The 24,222-nt window shown below is 36.2% G+C and overlaps 1 protein-coding gene and 1 long non-coding RNA gene across 2 annotated transcripts in view; both read left to right on the top strand.

Moving 5' to 3' along the window:
- Positions 1–12,603, top strand: part of LOC140149172 (hepatocyte growth factor receptor-like) — a 33,408-nt gene extending 20,805 nt beyond the window's left edge. Inside the window, exons 9-19 of the mRNA XM_072171368.1 lie at positions 1,190–1,326; positions 1,590–1,754; positions 2,270–2,375; positions 2,633–2,866; positions 3,501–3,659; positions 4,936–5,197; positions 8,290–8,433; positions 9,306–9,562; positions 10,059–10,331; positions 10,770–10,906; positions 11,753–12,603. Of these exons, the coding sequence (XP_072027469.1) occupies positions 1,190–1,326; positions 1,590–1,754; positions 2,270–2,375; positions 2,633–2,866; positions 3,501–3,659; positions 4,936–5,197; positions 8,290–8,433; positions 9,306–9,562; positions 10,059–10,331; positions 10,770–10,906; positions 11,753–11,909 (2,031 nt within the window). The 3' untranslated portion in view covers positions 11,910–12,603. The remainder of the gene's footprint in view (positions 1–1,189; positions 1,327–1,589; positions 1,755–2,269; positions 2,376–2,632; positions 2,867–3,500; positions 3,660–4,935; positions 5,198–8,289; positions 8,434–9,305; positions 9,563–10,058; positions 10,332–10,769; positions 10,907–11,752) is intronic.
- Positions 12,604–12,612: 9 nt separating this feature from the next.
- On the top strand, positions 12,613–14,214 carry LOC140149173 (uncharacterized). The gene is made up of 2 exons (XR_011858559.1): positions 12,613–13,168; positions 13,481–14,214. It is a non-coding gene; the product is annotated as an uncharacterized lncRNA (long non-coding RNA).
- The last annotated feature ends 10,008 nt before the right edge of the window (positions 14,215–24,222 follow it).

Genomic DNA, 24,222 nt, shown 5'->3' with positions numbered 1-24,222 from the left:
ACAGCTAGTGTGGGACTTTTTTAATTTCATGTTGTTTCTTCACATGGCTTTACCAATAGAAACCAACAATAGGAATAGAAAGCAACAATAGGATGCACATAAATAAGCAATTGATCACATGTTTGCAGAACTTTTACTTCTGTATTGTGCAAGAATACTGAAAGATAGTTTGATTCTACTCAACTTTTACCAAATCAAAGTGTGATAGAAAGGTGTGTGGTTGAAGCAAAGATGAGTATCTTGGGTTGAAGTGTAGGTAAAGTGTCATTGGTGTGCAGGGGTGGCTGCATCCATGTATTTAATTAGTTAGAGAATGTCATCTTATAACTTGTGCCCAGAAAGATTTTAATTTTGCATTATTGTTATGAAACCCATGTGGGCTGAAGCCTACAAAGCCACCTCTGGGGGAAGCCACTGATATTTTGCATTATTGTTCAGAAACCCATGGGGCTGAAGCCCACATAGCTACCTTCTGGGTATGCCACTGACAACAGTTATGCAACCAAGCCATGTACAAGCTTCAAAACAAGAGATAATCTAAGCTGAGCTTACTAACACATCTGTTGTCCCGGTCTGTTGTACTCAAGTGAAACAAGACACACACAAAATTATTCATACATTAAGGGATAAAATGAGCTAAGCAGATTTATACGTAGTGGTAATAAAATGAGAATGATTTAAAATTAGACTTCAACACTATAGCCTACTTGTTAGTTTCGCTTAGAGACCAACCCGATCAGATGATGTCACACTACATGTAGATGGTTCTGATCAGGTTGGTCTCTAGCCGTTTCCAAGAAAAACATCAGAGCTAAAAACATCAGCTGACGACAAGGAAGTTCCTCAAAAGCGCTCCCGGTAAGTGAAATAAACAAGTAGTGTTGAAGTATAATGTTGAATTATTCTCAACATCACTAATGTTTACATGACAGCAGATTTCTTAGTGATGCATGGTTCTCTCCAGGCTGTTTACCCAGACATATATTATTTGCAAGGGGTAGAAATGGAAAAATAGTCTGTCAGTAAGCTATAAGGCTCTTACCTAATGAAATGGAGAGAACATGATTTGGCCTTCTTGGAGTTGTGATAATTATGCAAATTATGAATATAGCCTTTGTGATACCCCACACACTCCTCATCAAGTTGACACACTGTTTATGTATATTATATTTATTAATTATTGTAACAGGAACCAAACATTGAAAGTTTTAGGCCTGCCTTTGGTCATGTAAAAGGAGGTACAAACCTTACCATATATGGAATGGGACTCAATTCTGGAAATACTAAATCAGTGACAGTTGCTGGTTTACCATGCAGTATTCAGAGGTAAGAATATGTTTGCTTAAATGGTCACTTCCTGTGGAGCCACATTTGGGTCTTCATGGGACCAAACAAACAAACTGCTCAAGCCAGGTTAAAAGCTGATAAGCATACCTGAAACAGATTTGAAGATAAAGATCAAGTGAACACATTTACTGTCAGCCTTTGGGTCAAGACAAAGTCACAAATGCCTATAATTGGCTGATAATGTCATTGGCACAGATTTAAATATTCAACATATAATTTAGATATCTTGATTCCTATTACAGTTCAAACAATACAGCCCTTGTATGTACAACATCAGAAAGTGGAGATGTAAGCAGTGGAATCATAGAGTTAGCTATCGATGACAAGGTTTTCACTAGTACTCAGCAATTCAGTTACATGCCACCACCTACCATAAAGGCTTACACACCAGCTAGCAGCTATCAAAGGTGAGCATATTATATGAAACAAATGGGATGTATTTTAAAATTATTTGATATGTTTCTGCACTCATTTCTTAAATATGTAGTATTCATAAAAAAGGGTTTTGCAGCATGTCAACGATTAGTCAAAGCTGCAGGAACATATTCTTTGTCATCTTTCCTCAATCAGAAATATTCCAAAGCTTTCACTAAAATCGCTTCAGTTTGTCATTCAATTTATAAAATTTGTAAATAATATTGTTCAGAAAATGCACCTTATTACTTCAGGTTGCCTGTTATTACACTTCAATTTCATAGCAAATCTGAATAGATTTAATGATGCTTCTGTATGACTTTGGTAATGATGGTTCATTTTGATCAGTTAAACCAGATTTTCTGGCCATTTGTGTTCTTTTAACCGTATCCATGTATGAAGAATTCCAGATTCCTCTGACTCAATTTAAGGAATTTAGCAATGCTTGACTGTGTAAACCAAGGTGATATAGTCTTACTCTTATCTGCTGTTCTTTCTGTCAATTCAGTGGTGGACGATTGTTAGTAGTGAATGGTGCCAACTTGCATGTGGTGGAGCAAGCCAGGGTTGTAGTAACCTTTGAGGTCAATCAGCAAGTACAAGATGTTGAAGAGGTTAGTCAAGAATTTAACTTGGATTGTTAGTGATGATGACAAGGAAGGGTATCTGTTAAAGCTGAAATATAATGGAGATAATGTGACAAAATAAATAAAGCTATTTGATGGGTTACACCGTGACACTTCATATATGAACATATGATGTCATATGCAGATAATATGAATGAAACCTACACAGATTTAAACAGTTTTTCATTGACAAGACTATTTTATTGCACACCTTTAATAATATTGTACTTTTGTCTTCTTTAAAGATATGTAATCAAGCGGATCCTCCTGGTGTTGTCATGGTCTGCCCTTCACCAAACATTGCTGCACAAACGGTCCAAGTTTCATCTGGAGAGCCAATCACAGCCTCTGTTTCATTGGTCTTTGATGGGTGGTATGATACACCTCAAGAGATTGGACCAAATATAATGTACTATGCTGATCCATCATTCAACACATTGCCAGATAATGAAGAAGTATCTGGACAATTGATCATTATGGTATGATAATGTGCTTTCCTCTGTTAAAGTACTACGCAAAAACAACCCATGAACAACTTGTTCATGATTAGATTTGTTTCATTAGCTAAATAAAATACTAAAAAGTGTTAAATGAGATAGAACTTTGCTTTGAGATGACCATGCAAAGGGTAAATAAATACCTCAGTTAACATTTTTTAGTATTTTATTTAGCTAATGAAACAAATCTAATCATGAACAAGTTGTTCATGGGTTGTTTATATTATATTTTTTTCAGTAAAATCAACAGTCTTACCATTTTCAAATAACTATAAGAACTGAACAAGACTCTCAAATATAGTCAACAATCAATGTGCAATGCCATTTAGAGCTGTACAGAGATTTTCTTCACAAATTTCTTTCCAAAATTCAGGTCTACAACTATGCACTTGTTTATTTTACTGATATTAAAGTCAACCACTCCATTGTTCTTCTCATTTTGCATGGTGTGGTACCTCTTGTTCCATTTCTAGACCATTCAGATCTTGTGCACCTGCTTAACAAATTTATTCAGTTCAGAAGTATGACTTTGTACTATTATCTTTGGTGGAAAATGTGAATTATTGTTCAAAGAAAATAATAATATGTCTTTGTTTTTAATCATTAATCTTTTCAGGGATCTAACTTGGACACAGCAAGCAATGCAAGCGAAATAGTTGTGATGGTAAGAGACAAAGAGTGTAAAATCACTAAGCTTACAGCTGACAGTGTACACTGCAAACTCCCATCTTTGGAATACACAGCTATAGAGAATGCAGCTGGTTTCATAGTTATGGTGAGTTTCTCTGTCTTCAGAAACTATTCAATTGAATTTGGTTGACTTAATTTCTTAGAATTAACATATTTGATGCATTATGTGTAGATTATGTGATAAATGTAAAAAGGAAAAAAAATGGTTGTATGAATACTTAGTTTCATTCTACATTGATCAAAAACGGCTCAAATATAATTTCTGAATCATCATTTCACAGTACAAATCGATCACTCATTTGCAGCCAGTGTTCAGTTGCTCTATAATTTATGTGTGTCATATGAAGTTTTTTTTCTCAAAATGACCCAATTTGTTCAAAAAAGTATGCAATATTTCTTTGAGAATGGCAAAAAGTTTGCAATTTTCATTGAAAAAATAGCAATTCTGTTGCACTACATGTAAATGTCATAATACATAATTGTGTCATACAGCGTCATTGTGAACATTGTTATATACTTCTATTTTCCTTTTATATATGTGATGCAATCAAGGGGGGTGAGGTTTATGTCGCTAAATATCGGTGCTCAGATTCTTTTGTTTCATATTGTTTTCAGCAACAGATAAATTCCAATGATTTGGTAACTAGAAGTTACTGTGTTTCCATCAAAACGTAGCATTTATGAAGGCTAATAATTGATGTAAAACTTCAAATGGAATATATTGTCGACATTAGACTCCTTCCTTTGATTGTGTCTTTGACAAATTCAAAATGCCTCTTTGCACTTGGTGTCTTTTAACTAAAATATCTGCTCCACGCACACCTATCTTGAGAAATCTACATTGATCACAGTTTATAGATTAGTGTACAAATTGTTGTTGTTGCCCTCTTCCTCTCTGTATGTTGTAAATTACTTACACATCACGATGCACCTGACTTACTCTGTATTAATGGTAAAAGATCTTTTCTTATGATCTGGGTCACACAAGAAATGTGTTGTCATTGTTAAGTTCCTGATTATGACACAATTGTAATAAATGAACAACTGTTAGCAGTCCCATAGAAAATATGTTGTCATTGACCGTGGAGCAGTCTGAGGGCAACATCATGTTCCATCGAGTAAATGATTATGACGATGAAATGTGGACAAATTCTGTATCTATGCTCTCCTTGTCACTATACATGTCAAATGATTTTGAAAGTCTGTCTGTATAAGACATTTTGACACCTGTTTTCTTTCTCTTTAACTTAACTTTTGCACTGTTACCTTGAACACTGTTTATAGGCCTATATATTACTCTGTTCCCATGCATTTAGTTCACATACACAATAATCTTGTTTCACTCTGCACATCACTCTCAGGTAACAATTGGCAACTTGATGGAGGAGATTGGACGAGTTCACTACATTCCTTCTACTCAAGCCCTCAATGTAACAGCCTTAGTTATTGCCTTAGTCTTTCTAGCCATTACTGTCTTAGTGGTAATACTACTGATAAGTGTAGTGTTGCAAAGACGGAAACATCGGGGTAGTTCAACTGATGGAACAATGACAACTGAACAAGCGGTGTTGTATCAGCATCAGATCTCCTTGCAGGGCTCACATTCCGGCTCACAGTTCTCAGGTGAGGCCGGGTGGTTCCTCGAGGTTTAAGAAACAGTGAGTCACGTTTCTATTGTTTTTGCTGCATGTCGAATGAAACCTGCTAGAAGCTCACTGCATGGATCACCTACTGACAACCCCTACAGCATTACAGTAGTATGCTTTGTCTTTTTGTATTTTGTTTTTTCATTTATTAAAAATAGCTATTTGTACATTTAAACCATTTGCAAAGAGATCCAAGATTAGATTGCCATACCTACCAACATTCCTTATTTTTTAGTTCTCCAAAATAAAAATATGGACAGTCACCTACAGTATTTGTGAAAACCTAGTAATATCAATAAAGCTTCCCTCAAGTATGCCAACATACCAATTGTGGTGGATTAAGTTATACTTGACAAGAACCACCCCTGTACCATTTAATGCCCCAACCTATGACTGTTGATTATGAATGTATATTGTATATGTACCAATGCACATCTGGAAAATCCTTTGGTTCAATATTGTAGAGTGGGTATGTTGGCAGGTATGGATTTCACCAGTTACTCATTTATAATACCACCATCTACAGGCTGAGTCAAAAAGAAGTAAACTCATGTTTGAGGGGCTGTAACTAGAGATCTTTAAGGAATCTGAGAAAAATGAAAATATCATTGGACAGAGCAAATTGTTGCAATTGCTCACGGCAAACTCAAGTTATACTCATTTGAATACAACCACCCATTTTCGTAGCTGCACACGGTTTTACTTCCCAAGTACCTATTATATTGATTGGTAAGGCGCGATATTCAAATAAAGTTACGAGGCAGGTGTGGTTTCGATCAATAATTCCCTCATGTTAAAGGTTTTTTTCAATATGAAGTTTACCTCATTGCACTACATTATAATGAAACGGGCCAAATGACAACATGGCACCACAATTTACCGCACGGGAGCGCACGTTTCTGTTGACGAACTATTATGAAACTAAGAGACCCACTGAAGTTCAGTGTCTTTTTCGTCTCCAATTTCCCACAGCTAATCGGATTCCATGTAAGGGAGCATTATATAAGAATGTGAACAATCTCAATGTGCATGGGACACTAAGGAACAGACAGCCGGAAGCTTCAGGCAGACCACGAACTGCTAGATCACAAGTGAACATTGCTGGAGTTAGACTTGCGTTACAGCAAGACCCAAAGATCAGCTCAAGACGCAATCCTTTACCCAACATTCCTCAATCAGGCTTCTGCCAGATCGTTGGTAAAGACTTGAATTGGTATCCCTACAAATTACAGTACCATCATGGACTTAAATCCTGTTTGTTGAATATTAATTAAAAGCAAATGTTGTCATTTCAACAATAAATCCTGTTAGCACTTTGCTGATTCGCTGAAATTGAAATAGATGAAAATCAACCAGCCGTGTGCAGCTACAAATATGGGTGGTTGTATTCAAATAAGTATAACTTTAGTTTGCTGTGAGCAATTGCAACAATTCTTTTTTTCATTTAGACGCAGTAGAGTTTGCTCTTTCTAATGATATTTTCATGTATAGCAGATTGCAGATCTCTAGTTACAGCCCCTCAAACATGAGTTTACTTCTTTTTGACTCCGCCTGTATATCACCATTCACCATTAACCAATTAGATGTTGCACAATAGACTAGAAAAAGTAAGCTGAATTTATACTGATTGCATATTGCACAAGCAGCAAGTCACTTTTCAAAAAGCAATTGAGTACTGAATACAATGTCAGCAGTTGGTCAGTTTTCAAAAGCAATCAAGTTTGGATCTTTGTACTTTCAAACACAACAGATGTTTTCAAACTGCACAATTACACATGTTGATTCAACATCACTTCATTTCTTTATAGTTATCGTTCTTTCTGCTCCATACTCCAGGAAAAGTAAAGTATATACATGAAACACATGGACAAAAATGGAATCAAATATAAATTCAGCTTAGATATTATGTGCACATATAATCATTTTGTTAACAAATTCAGCTTAGAAATTATGTGTACATATAATCATTTTCTTAACAAAACTGATTTACTTGTTTAAGGAAATAAATTTGTGTCTGTTTATCATGCATTAGATTTAAAATGCTATTAATACATCTTTACATCCTTTGTGTAACCCAAAAGATAAATTTTTAGTCAAAACCTCTGCAAGCTCCTGATGTGTATTGAATATGACTGCATGCTTTGCCATTTATAAAATTATTTAAAATTAACTTTTTCTGTTTTTGCCAAACCTTTTAGTAGCTAATTAGCATACATTTACAGCCAGTGCTTATAATTGTAGATTGTTCAAAATATTGTAAATTAGAAATAATTATGTGCATGCAAAATTATAGACGTAGAAATTTGTCCTGCAACACACGTGTGCAATTTCATTGTGATTTTTACTTCCTTTATGACAAAAATTGTTGAACTCATTATGGTCTAGTTGGTTTTTTTAAGTGTTTGCATGAAAAACCTGTTCAAAACACTAATTTTCATTGCATTCCAATGATATTAGACCCGAAGAGAACAGGCAACACTGTGTGTGCATGACAAGACAAAATAGTTTACCTCCAGATTATTTGGCCATGCACCTGGCAATCTTCAATTTAGAGTGTATGCTTGTTTGTATTCTATGTGACGCATGGTGTCGATAACACATGCTACATGTGAAAACTTTGTAATGCGCAACTTACAATTCAATTTTGGTGTCCAAGCATGGCAAACCAATTATGGTGGATTTACCGTAGCTTTACACATGGGGTAGTTCTGAATGGATCCGCTCTTCTTGCGTCAAACTTCTTTAGCAACTGTACATATTTGCATATGATACACATCTAAAATAAAAATATAAATTAAAGGAATGGGCAAATGGTCTTTTCCAGACATCAATGTTAGTGTCTGTAGTCAAGAAATTGGTTTCTAATAAAAGAGAATCATATTTTTTGTCTCCACAAAATTCCATGCATCTTATATCTTCCATAAATAACAAATGTTGCAGATATGAGGCATATGATTAGCCATTTCATACATGTTTCAATCAGTTAGACCTAACTGTGAAATGTGTCCCTAACTGATCAGCCATTGAGATCTATATAGTTATTGTTTTCATATGAAATGTAACCCTCAGCTTATGACAGGAATCCAAGTTCAGAATCACAAGTTGAAGAAAGCAGACCGTTACTGCAGCAGATACCTAATGAATTGGCAGCACAAGTTAGTGAAGTCCTAGTCAATGAGACCAATTTGCATCTCGGATCAACCATTGGACAAGGTATGGTACCCAGCCACCAGAGAAATAATGATTAACCCAAGAGATGCAACTCTCCTGATATGCCTATACAATAGAAATGATTCTTTTGATATGCTCATCAGGTTTTAAATGTAAATTTGAACAATTATCCACCAGACCATTTTACACTGATGTGACATGAACTTTTATCCACTTGATATACTTTGTTACTATGTGCATCAATAAAGTTCCAACCCATAAAGTCATAAAAGCGTGTGTCCTAAAAAGTGCCACTTTTAAATGTAGAGAATTCTAAAGCGCCACTATATGCATGAGAGCTAAGGAGATTGACTAACAGGAGGGGTTCATGGGCTTGCTTTAGGGCCTCTGGTGGGGTCCATGGGCAAATAAGCTCTTGGATTTTAGCCTTTTTATATGGCTTAGGTTTGTTCTCCTTAGACATGATCTCTTGAGTAAAGTACAAAAACATCTTTTTTCCCTTTACTAGCAGCTGTGTGCCGTTTGGAATGTGGCACTGCACCACAAGTGGTGAGCGCACTTATGCACACCATTTCATATCAATTTGTAATATTATGGGTCTTATCTGTTACAAGGTAAACAAAGAATAGTTACCTGCCATTGGTATGAGGGTGTGTATTCAGGTAGTCATGAAGAGCATAGTCAGCCATTAAGTAATCAAGGTACATCTTCAATGTTGTTTGAATATTCACAATCTTAAAGTACAACATGTTCTATGCCTGTTGGCAGCAAACATGGATGATGTGATGAAATACTGATGTCTACTCAATAAGCAAGCAGTAGCACCATGAATGCTTTCCAGCAAATTTGCTCTATAAATGTACACTATTATTATTATCTCTAGCAGTTACAAAGTCTGTCTGTTCTCATCACAGGTCACTTTGGTTGTGTCTATGAAGGCACAATTGTACAGGATGGCGAGGAGCTTCATGTTGCTGTCAAGAGTCTTCTACACGGTGCTACAAGTGACATCTCCAACTTCTTGAAAGAAGGAATCATGATGAAAGATTTCAAACATGACAATGTATTGAAATTAATTGGAGTGTGTATCAAAGATGCTAGAATACCACTTGTAGTGTTGCCATTTATGAAACATGGAGATCTACTGACTTATATCAGAAATCCACTAAATGTAAGTTATTAATATCTTGTAAATCCATACAGGTTTCAAATTATTTCTGTATATTATTTGCAGGGTGCTTTATTACGGCTGGAAAAGTCTTGGAATTTTACAAATTGGCATAAATTTTGGAAAACTCGTGGAATTTGTTATTATAATAACTGTTAAAATCATGGAAAAGCCATAGAAATTTCCCAGGAGAAAATGAGAATTCAAATTGTAAATGTGAGGGATAAGGAGAAACAGAGCAGAGTCAAACATAAAAGTGTGAAGCAAGTTTGGCTGGTCAAGGGAGGCTGATTTGCAGTGCAGTGGTGTATATGTCAGTCTGGAATTTTTGTGATGGCAAAGACATGGAATTTGACAAATTGTAAGTTTATGAGAACCCTGTATTTGGGAGCGTTAAGTGACACACCACCTTTGATCACATGTGTATGTTACTGTCCAGAGGAAGTCAATTGAACATTGCATGTTATTTAATAATTAAAATATTGTGTTTATATTTCAGGAATTGACAGCCCGACAACTTCTTCAATTTAGCCGTTGCGTTGCAGATGGCATGGCATACCTAGCAAGTCTTAAATTTGTCCACCGTGATCTGGCAGCACGTAATTGTATGCTGGATGAAGAGTTTGTGGTCAAGGTTGCAGATTTTGGACTGTCAAGAGATATCTATGAGCGTGACTATTACAGTGCTAAAGATAAGACAGCCAAGCTGCCTGTAAGATGGATGGCCCTGGAATGCTTGGAGAGAAGCATATATAATGCAAAAACTGATGTGGTAGGTTATAGGATAGCTGTATTTATGGTTTGGGTTTAAACATATAACAGCTAGACCATAGCCAGTGGTAAAAGATAGTAAAAGAGAATATGTATTTTTAATTTAAAAAACAAACTTTTTTCCCCTTTTCTGACAAGTGGTGCAGCGTACGGCACAATCTGCACAGACTCCGACGGACCTGATTATACTAATGTTGGAGTTATAGTAATGTCACCTGGAGAATACTTACCCCCTCCCTTGCATACTAAGGGCAGTGATCCCTATAATCTGACACTAATCTCAGCTATAATGTAGTGTTTGTGACACATTGTTTTAAGTGGTCTTTTTGTGTCTTAATGTGGGAGTTCTTGATGCGGGCATTAAAGAATATTGTTTTATACTGTGATGATGTGCTATTTTTCAAAGTATGATAATGACTTAATAATTTCTTTCATCCAGTGGTCTTATGGTATAGTGGTGTGGGAGCTGATGACAAGGGGTGTAACTCCTTACCCCTCTGTAGACAACTGTGATCTGTCATCATTCTTGCAACGTGGACGACGGTTACCTCAACCACCTCATTGTCCTGATAATGTGTGAGTAGATTGACTTGTATCACAAATATGTAACAAGTTCATAATGTATCCAATATCATTTAAATTGATATAAAACCGTTGAACAAACCTGGACTCCATGTATGAACTTATCATACAGACCCAAGTAGATTATGCTCTAAAAATCACAGAATGAATCGAAATTGACAGTTATTTTGAGTTTAAATTGAAGGTATAGAGCACTGCAATTTAACTCATGCATTTTTGGGAAGAGCATGTGAGATTCAGCAGCAGTTAGCAAGAACAGTTTCCTTCTTCTGTTCCATATATTTATTCCGTATTCCATAAATACTTAGGCCTATTCCTGTGATTTTTCAGGATACATCTTCTTTCCCTTTCTCCTATTGATTTTCCTCCTCTTGACTCCAAATGAGTTTATGTGGCTTTGTGGATATGTGTTTATTTCCACACAACCAAATAACTTTCTGGATGGTCATGTTTTCAACCATATCCAGAGATATATCTGCATTGGTCATTTTGAGGTGGCAGAAACCTGGTAATTGAGAAATCCTGGTTGGAGGGCAAACAGGATCCAAAAAGGGCTGATTTCACATAAAATCCAGACATAAAATATCATACTCTCCATCCTGATTTCACCTGAAAATATTTTCTTGATGGTGTATTCTCAGTGCTCCACCCCATCCCCACCCCACCTCTGGTTACACCACTGCCTACAGGATATAATAATCTATCATAGTTATCCACCGGTCTTCCAGTTGATCAACAAGACCGGATTTCCTGAAAATATTCATTTATATTATTCGATGTAAAGTCTGCTTGATTGCCTTAAATAAAACTGTCGTCATCTTTTCTTTCCATCTTGTGTAGATACGACATAATGAACAGCTGTTGGTTACCTGCCCCAGTAGATAGACCAACCTTCAGTCAGCTAGTAGTACAACTTGATGATATTCTCAACTGTGATGATGAGGCTGCCAGATTTGACAAGGAGGATGATTTGTATATTAATGTACCCCATCTGTAGATTATGACTATCATCTCACCAATTAGGTTTCATGAAAAATGTTGGGAACTTAATTCCTTCTTGGCTAAACTAAGAAATTTGTTTCATTAAATATAAGTCATAGGATTTATATTAGCATCTTCAATGATAAACTAAGATAACAAATATGAAAACAGGTTTGATGCAAGGAGCTACAGAGAAAACTTACACGGAGCTTGGCAAAGATATGGTCCCTTTGATTCACTCACTAGAGAAGTTGTAAGTCTTTCTCTGTCTTTACCATTAAATCAGTTTTTCTATTGTGAAGAGATTGTTTGATTCAAAAACAACAAAACAGGCTTGAAATACTATCATCTGTGATATATTGTTCATTCTTAGTCATCTGTGGTATATTGTTCATTCTTAGTCAGTGGATACATGTAGGTTTCTACATGCCGTCTATCACACGGTTGACATCAGTAATCGTGTCGTCATGGAAGACGCTTATAACGAAATCGCAGTACGTGCAAACACAAGTTCCATTCATTTCAGAAAAAGGGGAGTTCTCATCATGAGGATAATTTAATTTTTGCTAAATAAAACAGTGTTTAGTTATTAAAATAATATTTAACTGACTAAGTCTAAGAATGAGAATAAACGATAGGAATGAGAATAAACAATTTTTATCGTAGTGGATACACGGTAATAATTATATAATATTGAATGGCTTTGAGTTTGAGAGATAGAAAAATATTGCACGAGTCGAAGACGAGTGCATTATTTTTCTATCGAGTGCAATATATTCTTGTATCACACGGAAATAAGCCATTCAATATTATTATTATTATTTATATCAGGCATTCTCTCTGCGGTAAAAATGATAATTTAAGCTTACCTAGCCACCGGGCCTAACCAATGCGTATTGACCTTCTTGTTTAATGCGCTTTCCTTTCCCCAAAGACAAATTCGGTAACAGGTTTATTTGTAGATGTGGATTATATTTCCTAGGTTATTCATCATCCAGAATTGCCACAAATTAAGTTTGTGGTTTTACTTGTTTATAAAATCTCTTGTGAGCTGGTACGGCACGGTGGCCGTGTTGTTGTATTGTGACGCGTGTTGGTGCTGTCAGGTGCCGTGACCATGGTGATGCGCGATGGCGTACTCGCTATGCATACAATATTAAAAACAATATTGTATTTCATTCGGGTATTTTGCAAAAACTATACAATATATAGTTTTGTTGTATCGCTCAAAAGCCTGATATAAATAATAATAAGAAATAAGCAGTAGTAATATAGGTGAATTGTATATATGTGACCCAGTTAAGGAAAATAAAGTTTCCAAATTTGGAGTTGAGTTATGAACTGGATTTAAATGTTTATGCTCTTTATTGTTTAAAAAACCTAATGTTTTAAACTTTAACTTTGTTTCTCTTTATCATGATGCAAAAATCTGATAATGGACTTTTCACAACATTGTCATCATTTTGCTTGATGGGATCACACTTACCTGGTATTGGCAAAGTTGTACCATAAGATTACAATAGTGACAATGGAATGTTGTCATGTAAAACGCAATGAAAAATGAAGTCACCAATAAGTGTAAATAAGGTATCTCAGTTGCCAATAAATACTTGCCAAAATATATGAAAATAGAAAGGGTACTTTGCTAATGATTGCCAAAATTGATGAAATGGAAAAGGTACTATAATTTCTTTAAATAAAGGCATGTAAATAAGAATTATCAAATTTATTTGTAAAGATATGGTCTCCAGCAGCATTAGTGAGTGGATGTGTCAAATGTATATTCTTGAACATTCTTGAGCACTGTAAAAACTTTAATCAAATGTATGTCAACTATTATAATAGATATAAGAGGAGAGGCTGTGCATGTTAGGCCTATACTCTGATCAGCTCGTAATCGGCGGTACTCATATCGTGAATTGATATAGAATGGCACACAAACAGCTGGGCGCAGCACCTACACGAACTGTGCTTTGCGTATTACGTAACTGATGCACGCTTTTGTGAGTTTACACGGGCGTAAGTTGGGACTTAATTGACTTGTGCAGTAACAAAAACCGAATAAGTCTCACCTATTACGAGCTGATAGTAGTATAACTGACATTATTTGACCAGTACTTGTATATTGTGCCATTTAAAAATGTGTAGGGATCAGCTAAGAAAGTCAGTAATGTTGTGTAAATTGCCAAAAAAGGCTTGAACTTTGCTATAAATTGTAATGTATTGAATGTCAGTTGGTGTTGGAAGAAAGCATTTAAATGCAGGTGACTATACCCACCATGGGCTGTGAAGTATTTTATTTGTATCAAGATTATGATGGACAGACAAATTCTTACAGGGGTGTCTATTCTTTCAGAAAATCAAAATTATTCCCACACACTAACGCACTGTGGCCGCATCCTTCCCCAGATATTCCCCAACTTAATCCCACAGAAGTGGGCCCATAAAGGACAATTTATGCTTGTTGCTATAGTACATGTGATTTGTGCCCTCCTTCCCTGACTGAATGGCGGTATTTGTCAGAGTTGGAAACATTTCTTATACAACTGTTAGATAATTGCGAGTTGTTCTATTCTGTCTTCCCTTTCGGCTACAAACCTCAAATTTGTTCCTAGATGATACAGTCTTTTCTTTTTCAAAACACAAAATTCTTCCCTAAATCATGCATGGGGGCGAATAATGGAAGAATAGACACCCCTGACTCATGAAAATAAGTTGGGTCCTTAGGTCTGTAAATTGGATCACAGGTAGAGTATGACTTCACATATTTATTGGGGATGTCAAAGTCTGTGTGTATGAGGATAAAGGTCATTTAGAGGTCAACTCTTACCTAATTAGCAAATACGGAACTAGAAAATACAGCAGGACATTATATTAAGCATCCTGTAATGTACTAATCTACTTGATTACTAATCCACTTGTTTTTAAAGCCTTTTGTTGCACATTATTTCAGTTTCTGAATTGTACAGTGTGATAATTAATATTGATGCAATTAACATATTATGTAGGTTTTCAATCTTTAGTTGTCTGCAAAAAAATATATATGTAATATAGATGTAAATATTTGTATCCAAATAATATAGCTTCATGCAATTCTGGCAATTGCCAGATTTTTATAAGCAGTATTGCAAAGCTTGTATATTATAGTATATTTTTGATATAGAATTAAGTTGGCCAAATACAGTCAGAAATGATCATTGTAACTAATGGGAACATGTAAAGTTCATCTCGGAGAAAATAAATAGAAGCATTTACAGTATTATAAAACTGTTGTAAATGATGTGCTGAAAATTCAGCTTATGTATTTTATCATAATTATACTTTGATATAAATATCTCAATTCCTGGAAGTGTCATTTTATGCCAATCAGGAAGCTGATTTTCTTGGAAATAGATATACTAACTATTATGTATGGCAACAAAATGAAAGTCATTATTCGAATCTTGTGTCTTATATATTTGAGGTGTTTCTGCATTGTATCATGTAACTAAAAAATAAAAATTAAATATTGATGAAGTGTAACTAAATTTTCAACAGGTTTGTAATGTGAAGGCACAGGGTATATCAGGTGGTCTAAATGTTTCACTATTCTTTCTTATATTGAAGAAATATTGAGGGTGGGTGGATTTATTGGCACTTATCAATTACACAGATTTGCACTAAAGAATATAATATTTAAATTTGACAATTCTTTATATTTCATTACTTTCAACATAGGATGCAACTCTAATTTGATGATGTACATTTCAGGATAATGAAAATAATAAAATAAACAAGAATATTAAATGAAACATTGATTTGTGAATGTGATTTGCTGGGCTTGGCAATATGTGTATCACCATCAACTGGGTCTTTTCTGTTCTGCAAGTGCATTAGTGAGGAGAACAGAAGTATGGACATTGTTTGTGGTGATCTTCAAGCTGCTTTAGATCAGGCTCACATCACACACACTGTATTGCAGCTTATAACAGTTGAAGTGACTTGCGGGTTAACCTTTGTAATGCTCAAGCTTGAAGATGCAGTTAGCGTTTACAACAGGTTTATGTAAATATGTATCAGAGGTACGTCTCCAGTCGTAACAAGCCAATGTTGTAGATTTACTGACGAGTTCAGAATTTGACTAAAGCTGATAAGCCAAGACCTGCAGGGCCAATTTAACCCGGGGAGTGGGGGCACTCGAGTTTCACATGCAGTGTACACATGCATGACCAGAAACACACAAATTGTGAGTCTTTTTCAGAGAACGAACATGACTCGCACAGATCCCTTTGTGGTTGTTTGGAGGCATACTGTTTTTGCAATGTCCGTCCTTCCGTCCGGACGCTATATCTCGGGCATGGATGGGCGGATTGACTTCAGATTTTCAGGATAGGTGAGTCATGGTCAGAAACTCTGGCTACTTTTTTTTTAGTGAGGTTCAAGGTCATCCAGGGGTCATCTGAGGTCAAATGAGCAAAAACTGTTGTATGGCCATGATACATGGTAGGTACAGTCAACATTTAGAGCCAAATTTTTGGAAGGTCATTTTGGGGTCATCTGGGGTCACCCATGGGTCATCTGAGGTCAAATTAGTAAAAACTGTCATATGGGAATGAAACTTGGTGGGTACAGTCAACATTTAGAGCGAAATTTTTGAAGGTCATTTTGGGGTCATCCAGGGTCACTCAGGGGTCATCTGAGGTCAAATTAGTAAAAACTGTCATATGGGCATGGAATTTGGGGGTACAGTCAACATCTAGAGCCAAATTTTTGGACGGTCATTTCGGGTCATCTGAGGTCATCCAGGGGTCATCTGGGTGGGCATAATCAACATAGAGCCAAATTTTTGGAAGGTCATTTTGGGGTCACCAGGGGTCATCTGAGGTCAAATTAGTAAAAACTATCATATGGGCATGAAACTTGGTGGGTACAGTCAACATTTAGAGCCAACTTTTTGGGAGGTCATTTTGGAGTCACCCAGGGGTCATCTTAGGTCAAATTAGTAAAAACTGTCATAAGTGCATGAAACTTGGTGGGTACATTCAACATTTAGAGCCAAATATTTGGAAGGTCATTTTGGGGTCATCCAGGGTCACCCAGAGATCACCTGAGGTCAAATTGATAAAAACTGTCATATGGGCATGAAATTTGGTGGCTACAGTCAACATTTAGAGCCAAATATTTGGAAGGTCATTTCGTCAAAATGTCTGTCACATATTTGAGAAGGCTATTTCTCGGAAGTAGTATGTACTTTGGTGGAATACAATTGTTATGCAGTAGATTTTGGCGCAAAATATGCAAATGAAGTACTAGCTAATTTGCATAATGTGCTAATGTACCGTGAGTGATGGGACTTAGTGAAAAGGTGTATTGGGGTCAGGAAATTCTGTGCTTTTTTGAAAGGTCATTTTGGGGTCATCGTAGGTCAATACTCTACTCTAAACACATGTTAGTAACCAAGCAGTTGTCCAACTGACACAACAGCAAAATGCACTGACATGGAACACCTTTCTGGACCAAAATTCACATCCCAACAGATTTCTTTTGTTGGGTTCCAATTATTCGCCTGTGAATGTGGTCCCGGAAGCTGTTCCGTGTCAGTGCATTTTACTGTTGTGTCAGTTGGACAACTGCTTGGTTACTGACATGTGTTTAGAGTAGAGTATTGAAGTTATCCTGTGTGTAATTTTTGTTCATGTACAGACGAATAATTGGAACACAACAAAAGAAATCTGTTGGGATGTGAATGTTGGACCAGGAAGGTGTTCCATGTCAGTGCATTTTGCTGTTGTGTCAGTTGGACAACTGCTTGGTTACTGACATGTGTTTAGAGTAGAGTATTGAAGTAATCCTGTGTGCAATTTTTGTTCATTTTATGGAGAAGATTTTAAGATAAGACCTTGTGAAAAATTATAAGTTTCTTTTTGAGGCCAGTTTACAATGTCAAAATGGTTCACTTCTGTTGACAGTTTTAGAAGTTCAAGTGAAACACAGTTGTGAAGGTTGTCATTCATCCAGGTGTAATTAAATATAAGATTAAATTCTTTAAACCATTCAACTGGACTCACATTTTTTTTGAGAGGCTATACGGTTTCACACCTTATCCTAGGTGCTTCTTAAGAACGTTACCCAGCAATTCGAAATAGGGCCGGTCAGCCGGCCATTAGCCTGTAACATTTAGGCTGGGCCGGTAACTTTCCTGACTTCAAAGGTCAATTGTAGTGTTTAAATATTCAAACACATGATTCTTGAATGCATCTTTAATCTGTTATTTTTTATTTAAATCACTTACAAAGCACGGTATAAAGGTAATTTAATTCCGATCAAAAAGAAAAAAAAGCCCGCTTCGACCAGCCTAATTTCTATTCTGTGTATTATATAATAGTGCTAACGTATTTATAGCATTTGTAGTAACGAGATGCCTGTTTTTATAGCCTGATCGAATCAGACTCTAATATCAGTGATGTGGATTATGATGATGTAGAAGAAGTTACAATCCCGGGGAGGAGGGGTGGGGTTTCTCAATTTACATATTGACATGGGTGTGCCGTTGCAACTCTGAAACCCCTACTCAAATTTAGGGAATTTTGTTACCTTAAGGGCTGGGGTATGAACGTTTGGACAGTATTTATTTTGGGACATTAGAGCACATCAGACATATCGAATTGCATTCTGAATACTGAAGAATGTCATTCTGATATCAAATAATTTAGATTTTTGAAATTGCAATTTAATACACATTTTATGGCAAATCATTAAAAATTGATATTTTTGATATTTAACAGTACTTGAAGTAAAATTTATAAATTTGATGATTTATACTTAAAGTGTATGTAGGTGGGATGAAAAGCCGACGATCAATTGAAAATTTTGACCTTTCGTATTGAAGATATGGATTTTTTTCCCAAAACACCCAAAAAAAATTAGGTCTTTTTGGGAAAAAAAATCCATATCTTCAATACGAAAGGTCAAAATTTTCAATTGACCGTCGGCTTTTCCTCCCTGCTACATACACTTTAAGAATACTAGCGGGAGACCCGCGCTTCGCGCGGGTCCCCGCTAGTTGAGTAAACGGGAGCGGTTGGTAAACGGGAGTGTTTAGTAAACGGGAGTAAACGGTGATGATAATCATGCTGTCTTGGTGTAGATTATTCATCCAGCAATAATCAGATGTTGATAATCATGGTTAGCTCCTGTCATGTAAGAAGCTAAACTTTTATTTAAGTGAATATCCAGATCTGTGATAATGTTGTTATATATACTCACTCAATCCCTCAGATTTATTTTGCAAATCTGTCACCCATTGACCCCTTTTTTCACCAGCTTACACCCAATGACCCCCTTTTTTAAATAGAAATTTACACCAAATCTGCAAATATTTTAGGCGCTTTTGCGATTGTGAACAAATTTAACATTTTTGTAGCAATTTCAGTTTCAAAAAGGCAAATTTTCACAAAACGTTGCCCAGAAAGTTATGTTTTACGGTTAATGGCACTGAATTTGAGTGTTCTCACACATTTTCTTGGAGGCCCCACTACTGAATAACCCCCTTTTTGACCATAATCGCCTTCGATAGACCCCTAGTGTCATACTCTGGTAGGGACAGGTACGTTACTTTCATATTCGAAAGTGCCCCCCCCTTCCCGGCTCACCCTCCATCAGACACCCTCTCTCCGCGTATTGATAAGAAGCTTGTTTTGGACATCCGATAACAACTATTATAGTGTCAAATTGGTCGCGAAATAGCTTCAATTCGGTCTTTATTTTGATTTTTTTTTCAAATAGGGCATACTCAGGGGGCCACATCCCCCCTGGGTATTAAGAAGTGTCCGTTTTTGCTTCTGCTTCGGACAGCTGTACACTTATGTTTTAAACGATGATAACAACATTAGTGTCAAAATGGTGCTTCAATTGAGCCTTTATTTTGATTTTTTTTCAAATACTCAACCCCCCTTGATACCCCCCTCACGTATAAAGAGGTGTCCGTTTTGGCTTCTGTTTTGGACACATGTACACTTTAAAGCAATGACAAAACAAAAATGGTCCCCGAAATGGCTTCAATTAGGCCTAGGCCTTTATTTTGATCAAGTGTTCAATTCTGAGTGGACACCACCCGTGCCCTCCTCAGACCATCAGACAACCCTCTGCGGCGTGCGACCTATAAACCCAGACGCAGTACGTGTCAGGGTGCGTGACTCGCCACAAATCGGCAAGGCGTGCATTTGACGCGCTTTTTGGTCATGACCTGAGCCGTAAGATTATTGACCTCAACGGCCTAGCAACCGACCAATTTTTTTGTTATTTCCATAGTGATTGAATAGTTTTGCAAAAATGAACCTCAGATGGTTTAATGGCAATATGTACCCGATCAATGTACGAATAAATCAGAGCTGAAAGTGAAATCATCTCTGAGTCTATTCGCGAACAAGATTTAGCGACTTCCTTTTATTTATATAGATATCATTAGATTTATATGATTTACTTCGAGGATTGTTATATATCAAAAATTTGAAAAATATCAAATTTTTATAATTTGTCATAAAATTTGTATTATATTGTGATTTTCAAAAAATGAAAATTATTTGATATCAGAAAGACATGCTTCATATTCAGAATGCAATTCGATAGGTCTGAGGTGCTCTCATGTCCCACAAAAAATACTGTCGAAACGCAATAAACACTCATTTTAGATCCCTTAAAAGGCAGGCATGACAATTTTCAGAGTTTTAGCTGATGTCAGTGTTTTTCAGCCTATTTCTGAATCAAATTCACAGAAAATGGTAAAAACATGGGTTTTCAGTGTTTTTTTAAAGACCCGTTTTCATGCCTGAAAATGACTGATTTGACAGTTTTTGACCATTTTGTTTCTCAAATAAGGACCCATTTTTGATTTTTTTACCAATTTTTCTCAAATCAGGACCCATGTTTAGGGTTGTTTCTCAAATCGAAACCCATGTTTAGGTGCAAATCCCTGTATGCGTGAGTATCCCCGGGATGGACGGACAGGCAGCAAGTTAGTTTAGACTCTGCAACGTCTTCATTAGTTACAAACTAATAGCTGGGACAAATTCCCAGACACTGGGGTAAAACTACATGTAGTAATCTACACATCCCTAAGGTACCTGTTCAAAATTGAAATAAATATTAGGTTTTTTTTAATCGATGTATTATTATAATTTGCAGTTCATTTTAAATACCATGACAAATAATTCCTTGGTTTAAAACGTCACTATTGAACTTGTAATTGACGGAAATATGTTGATATGTGCCCGGCTCAAGTTCCCATTTAAAAGTTCTAAAAGTTTTGGCCGGTAACTTTTCAACCGGGCCTGTAACTTTTTAGATTTACAGGCCTGGCTGGCCTGTAACTTTTTGAGGCATATTTCTAACACTGACGTTACCATCTCATACGTGTCAGATCTATCTGAAAAACTGCGTAGCATCTTCAGCAAACATCAGATCCCCGTCTTATTCAAACCTACCAATATGTTGAGACAAAGTTGCACCCAAAAGACAAGCCGCCCAAAGACAAGCAGAGGAATATTGTCTATGCCATTGAAGGCAAGGTCAACATCTGCCAGGACTTGTACATAGGAGAAACAAAGCAGACCTTGGCAAAGCGTATGTACCAGCACAGACGTGCTAGTACCGACTTGTGGGGACTCTTCAGTGTATACCCATTTGGACAGCATGAATCACACTTTCGACAATAAGGACGTTGTGATTTTAGACATGGAGCGCAGGTGGTACGAAAGAGGAGTTAAGGAAGCGATCTATGTAAAGAAAGAACAGCCTTCACTTAACAAGGGAGGCGGCCTGTACTACAATTTGGCGGGCCTACAATTCCGTTATCAAGAACATTTCAAAGAAGTTCAGCTCGAAATCTACGACCTTTGGCAACACCATCTCGCCACTGGTCAATGACCAATTGCCGACAGATCAACAGACGGCCCGAAGATGTTCCTACTAGCATAAGGTGTGAAACCGTAGCCTCTCAAAAAAACAAAAATGTGAGTACAGTTGAATGGTTTAAAGTTAATTTTATATTCAAGTGAAACATTAAACTTGACCATATCCTGATAGGCCAGTAAAAAAGACTGGGTAAAGCCATAATGTATGATTTCCATCAAATTTTAATTTTGTTATTCTTTACCTTTTTTATGCTGAAATAATCACAGTATAATAACTGCCATGAAGGGTTTATATGTCAATTTTTAGCTGAAATATCAAGGTAAACTGGCTATTTTGGCCTAGCCTTTCAACAAGGCTCTGCCTGGAGCACCGTAGTGGGAGCGCCATCTATATCATTCTACTGGAGGCAAACACGCCTTCGGCGCTCGCTGTCGCGGTTTCGCCGCTCTAGGCGCCCAGGATCGTGAGGTCTTTGACAAAGACTAATTTTGGCCGTTTAACATGGAGTTACATGGGGGCACTTTAAGTCGTGCTTTTTTACTTAAGACTTAATGTCAAAATTGCTCTGTTGTACAAACAACGAATTTGGCCAATTCCATTTAGGTGTAAGATGGGAAATAAACATTACAAATATGCCAAACAGGTTTGAAAAAAATTAACCAATTGCAAATTATTATAAGATGGTACATTATGGCTTTAACACACTATTAATTGTACCATGATATATGTGATGCGATCAAGCAAAATCAGTCGGAACTCTGCAATAATAAATTTTCAGTTTCCTATAGGATAGTATAAAGCATTTACGAAGCTGGATATTGCAGAAAACCCTATTGAAATTAAACAACCAGTTCCAAAGATATGAGCAATTAAATAGTTTCCAAAACAAGAGGAAACAAAAGGAACTAGAGTCAACAGACGCTGAATACAAGCCGCAATTTGACCCCTATAACTTGACCCCTGGGTTACGGATGGGGTCAAATGCTCTTGCATTGTGCTTAGGATGTCATAAGAAATATTCCTGGTGAATTTCAGCTTAATCGGAACTTATACATGGATTTTGATTTTTTTAAATTTTTGATTGACCTTTTGACCCCCTTAAGGCCAGAGTAATGGAAGACACATTCGTCCACGCCCGAATTTGAGATTTCTTGATATTTATCAACACTAAGATGTATTCTTTCACTTGAAACTGATAAAATACAACTTGTAAATATTTACACGTATTTTTGCTTGATTTATTTCACTCTTTTCAACTCTAAAAAGTCACATGGCTCAAGACAGCTTAGTAAATTGGCGGAAATAATGAGTCAGAAATGCGCGAATGCGAAAATATTGTGATTACTGCTTGCGATTCGTGTCGCGTGACGTGGCGCAAGTCTCTTGGCGTATGTCCGACGCAGATCAAGGCGCATTCGGTATGTTTTTAACGCCGCAAATGCGGTGTAAACAAAACACAAATTTGCAGTCAAAATGCCACTCAGATTTTTTAATTATTTTGAATTTTGGCGCACTAAAAGCAGACATTATAAATTCATTGTTGCAAAAAGATGCATATTAAGACCATGCACCAGGTACAGCTTTTACAAGCGTGAAAGTCTTGCCGTTTTAAAATATAAGGACATTTTGTGCATAATTTTGACATTTTTTACTAAAACGTCGATTTCTCATAGTTCACTTTTGACAATATTGCACGATTTTTGTGACAAGATAACTCGAAAAATATGCAAGCAAAAGGTAAACTTTTTGCACTATCGTTTAGAGTACATCAAAGTCTAGGGAAGGTTTTTTTATTTTTTCAAAATATTTGTTTTAAACAAAAATATACACCATTATGTGCAATTTTTAGCTTAATAGAGTGACAAAATGGCGTTTTTCACATGTTTTTTTCAATATTTACGAAAAAAAGAGCAATTTCAAAAAAAATAAAAAACCTTCCCTAAGTTCATGTCTCTTCTTCATGAAAAGCTAACTGAATTTTTTTTACTCCTAACGGATTTTTTTCTAAGTTGTCACAAAAAAATTGGGGTAAAAAAGTGAATTTTTGTGATTTTTTCAAAAACTTGAGATTTTTGAACAAATCTGACGTCACCATGGGATTCCTTGACTCATTTCCTTTCCATAAATGTATAATTGTATATACTTTGGATATACAATTCAGAAATAATGAAGCTTGAAAAGGTCCATGTTCTCTCCCATTACTCTGCCCTTAATGACCTTTGACCTCAATGGAAAAAAAACCTTATAAACACCGACAAAATGCATTGTTCCAATTTTAATTAAAAAATTCTAACATGTTCCGTTCTTGAGATAAAAATTCTTGAATTTATTCAGCTAAAAACAGGAAGTGACCCCTTAATGACCTTTGACCCCAAAATAAAAATACCATGCATACATCAGGAACACTAATTCATGTATGTTGGTTATATTATTCTGGT

Source organism: Amphiura filiformis, chromosome 3, assembly GCF_039555335.1.
Source record: "Amphiura filiformis chromosome 3, Afil_fr2py, whole genome shotgun sequence".
In the NCBI taxonomy this organism is placed as follows: domain Eukaryota; kingdom Metazoa; phylum Echinodermata; class Ophiuroidea; order Amphilepidida; family Amphiuridae; genus Amphiura; species Amphiura filiformis.
Note: the sequence above shows the minus strand (reverse complement) of the source record. Positions and strands in the feature narration are given on the sequence as shown.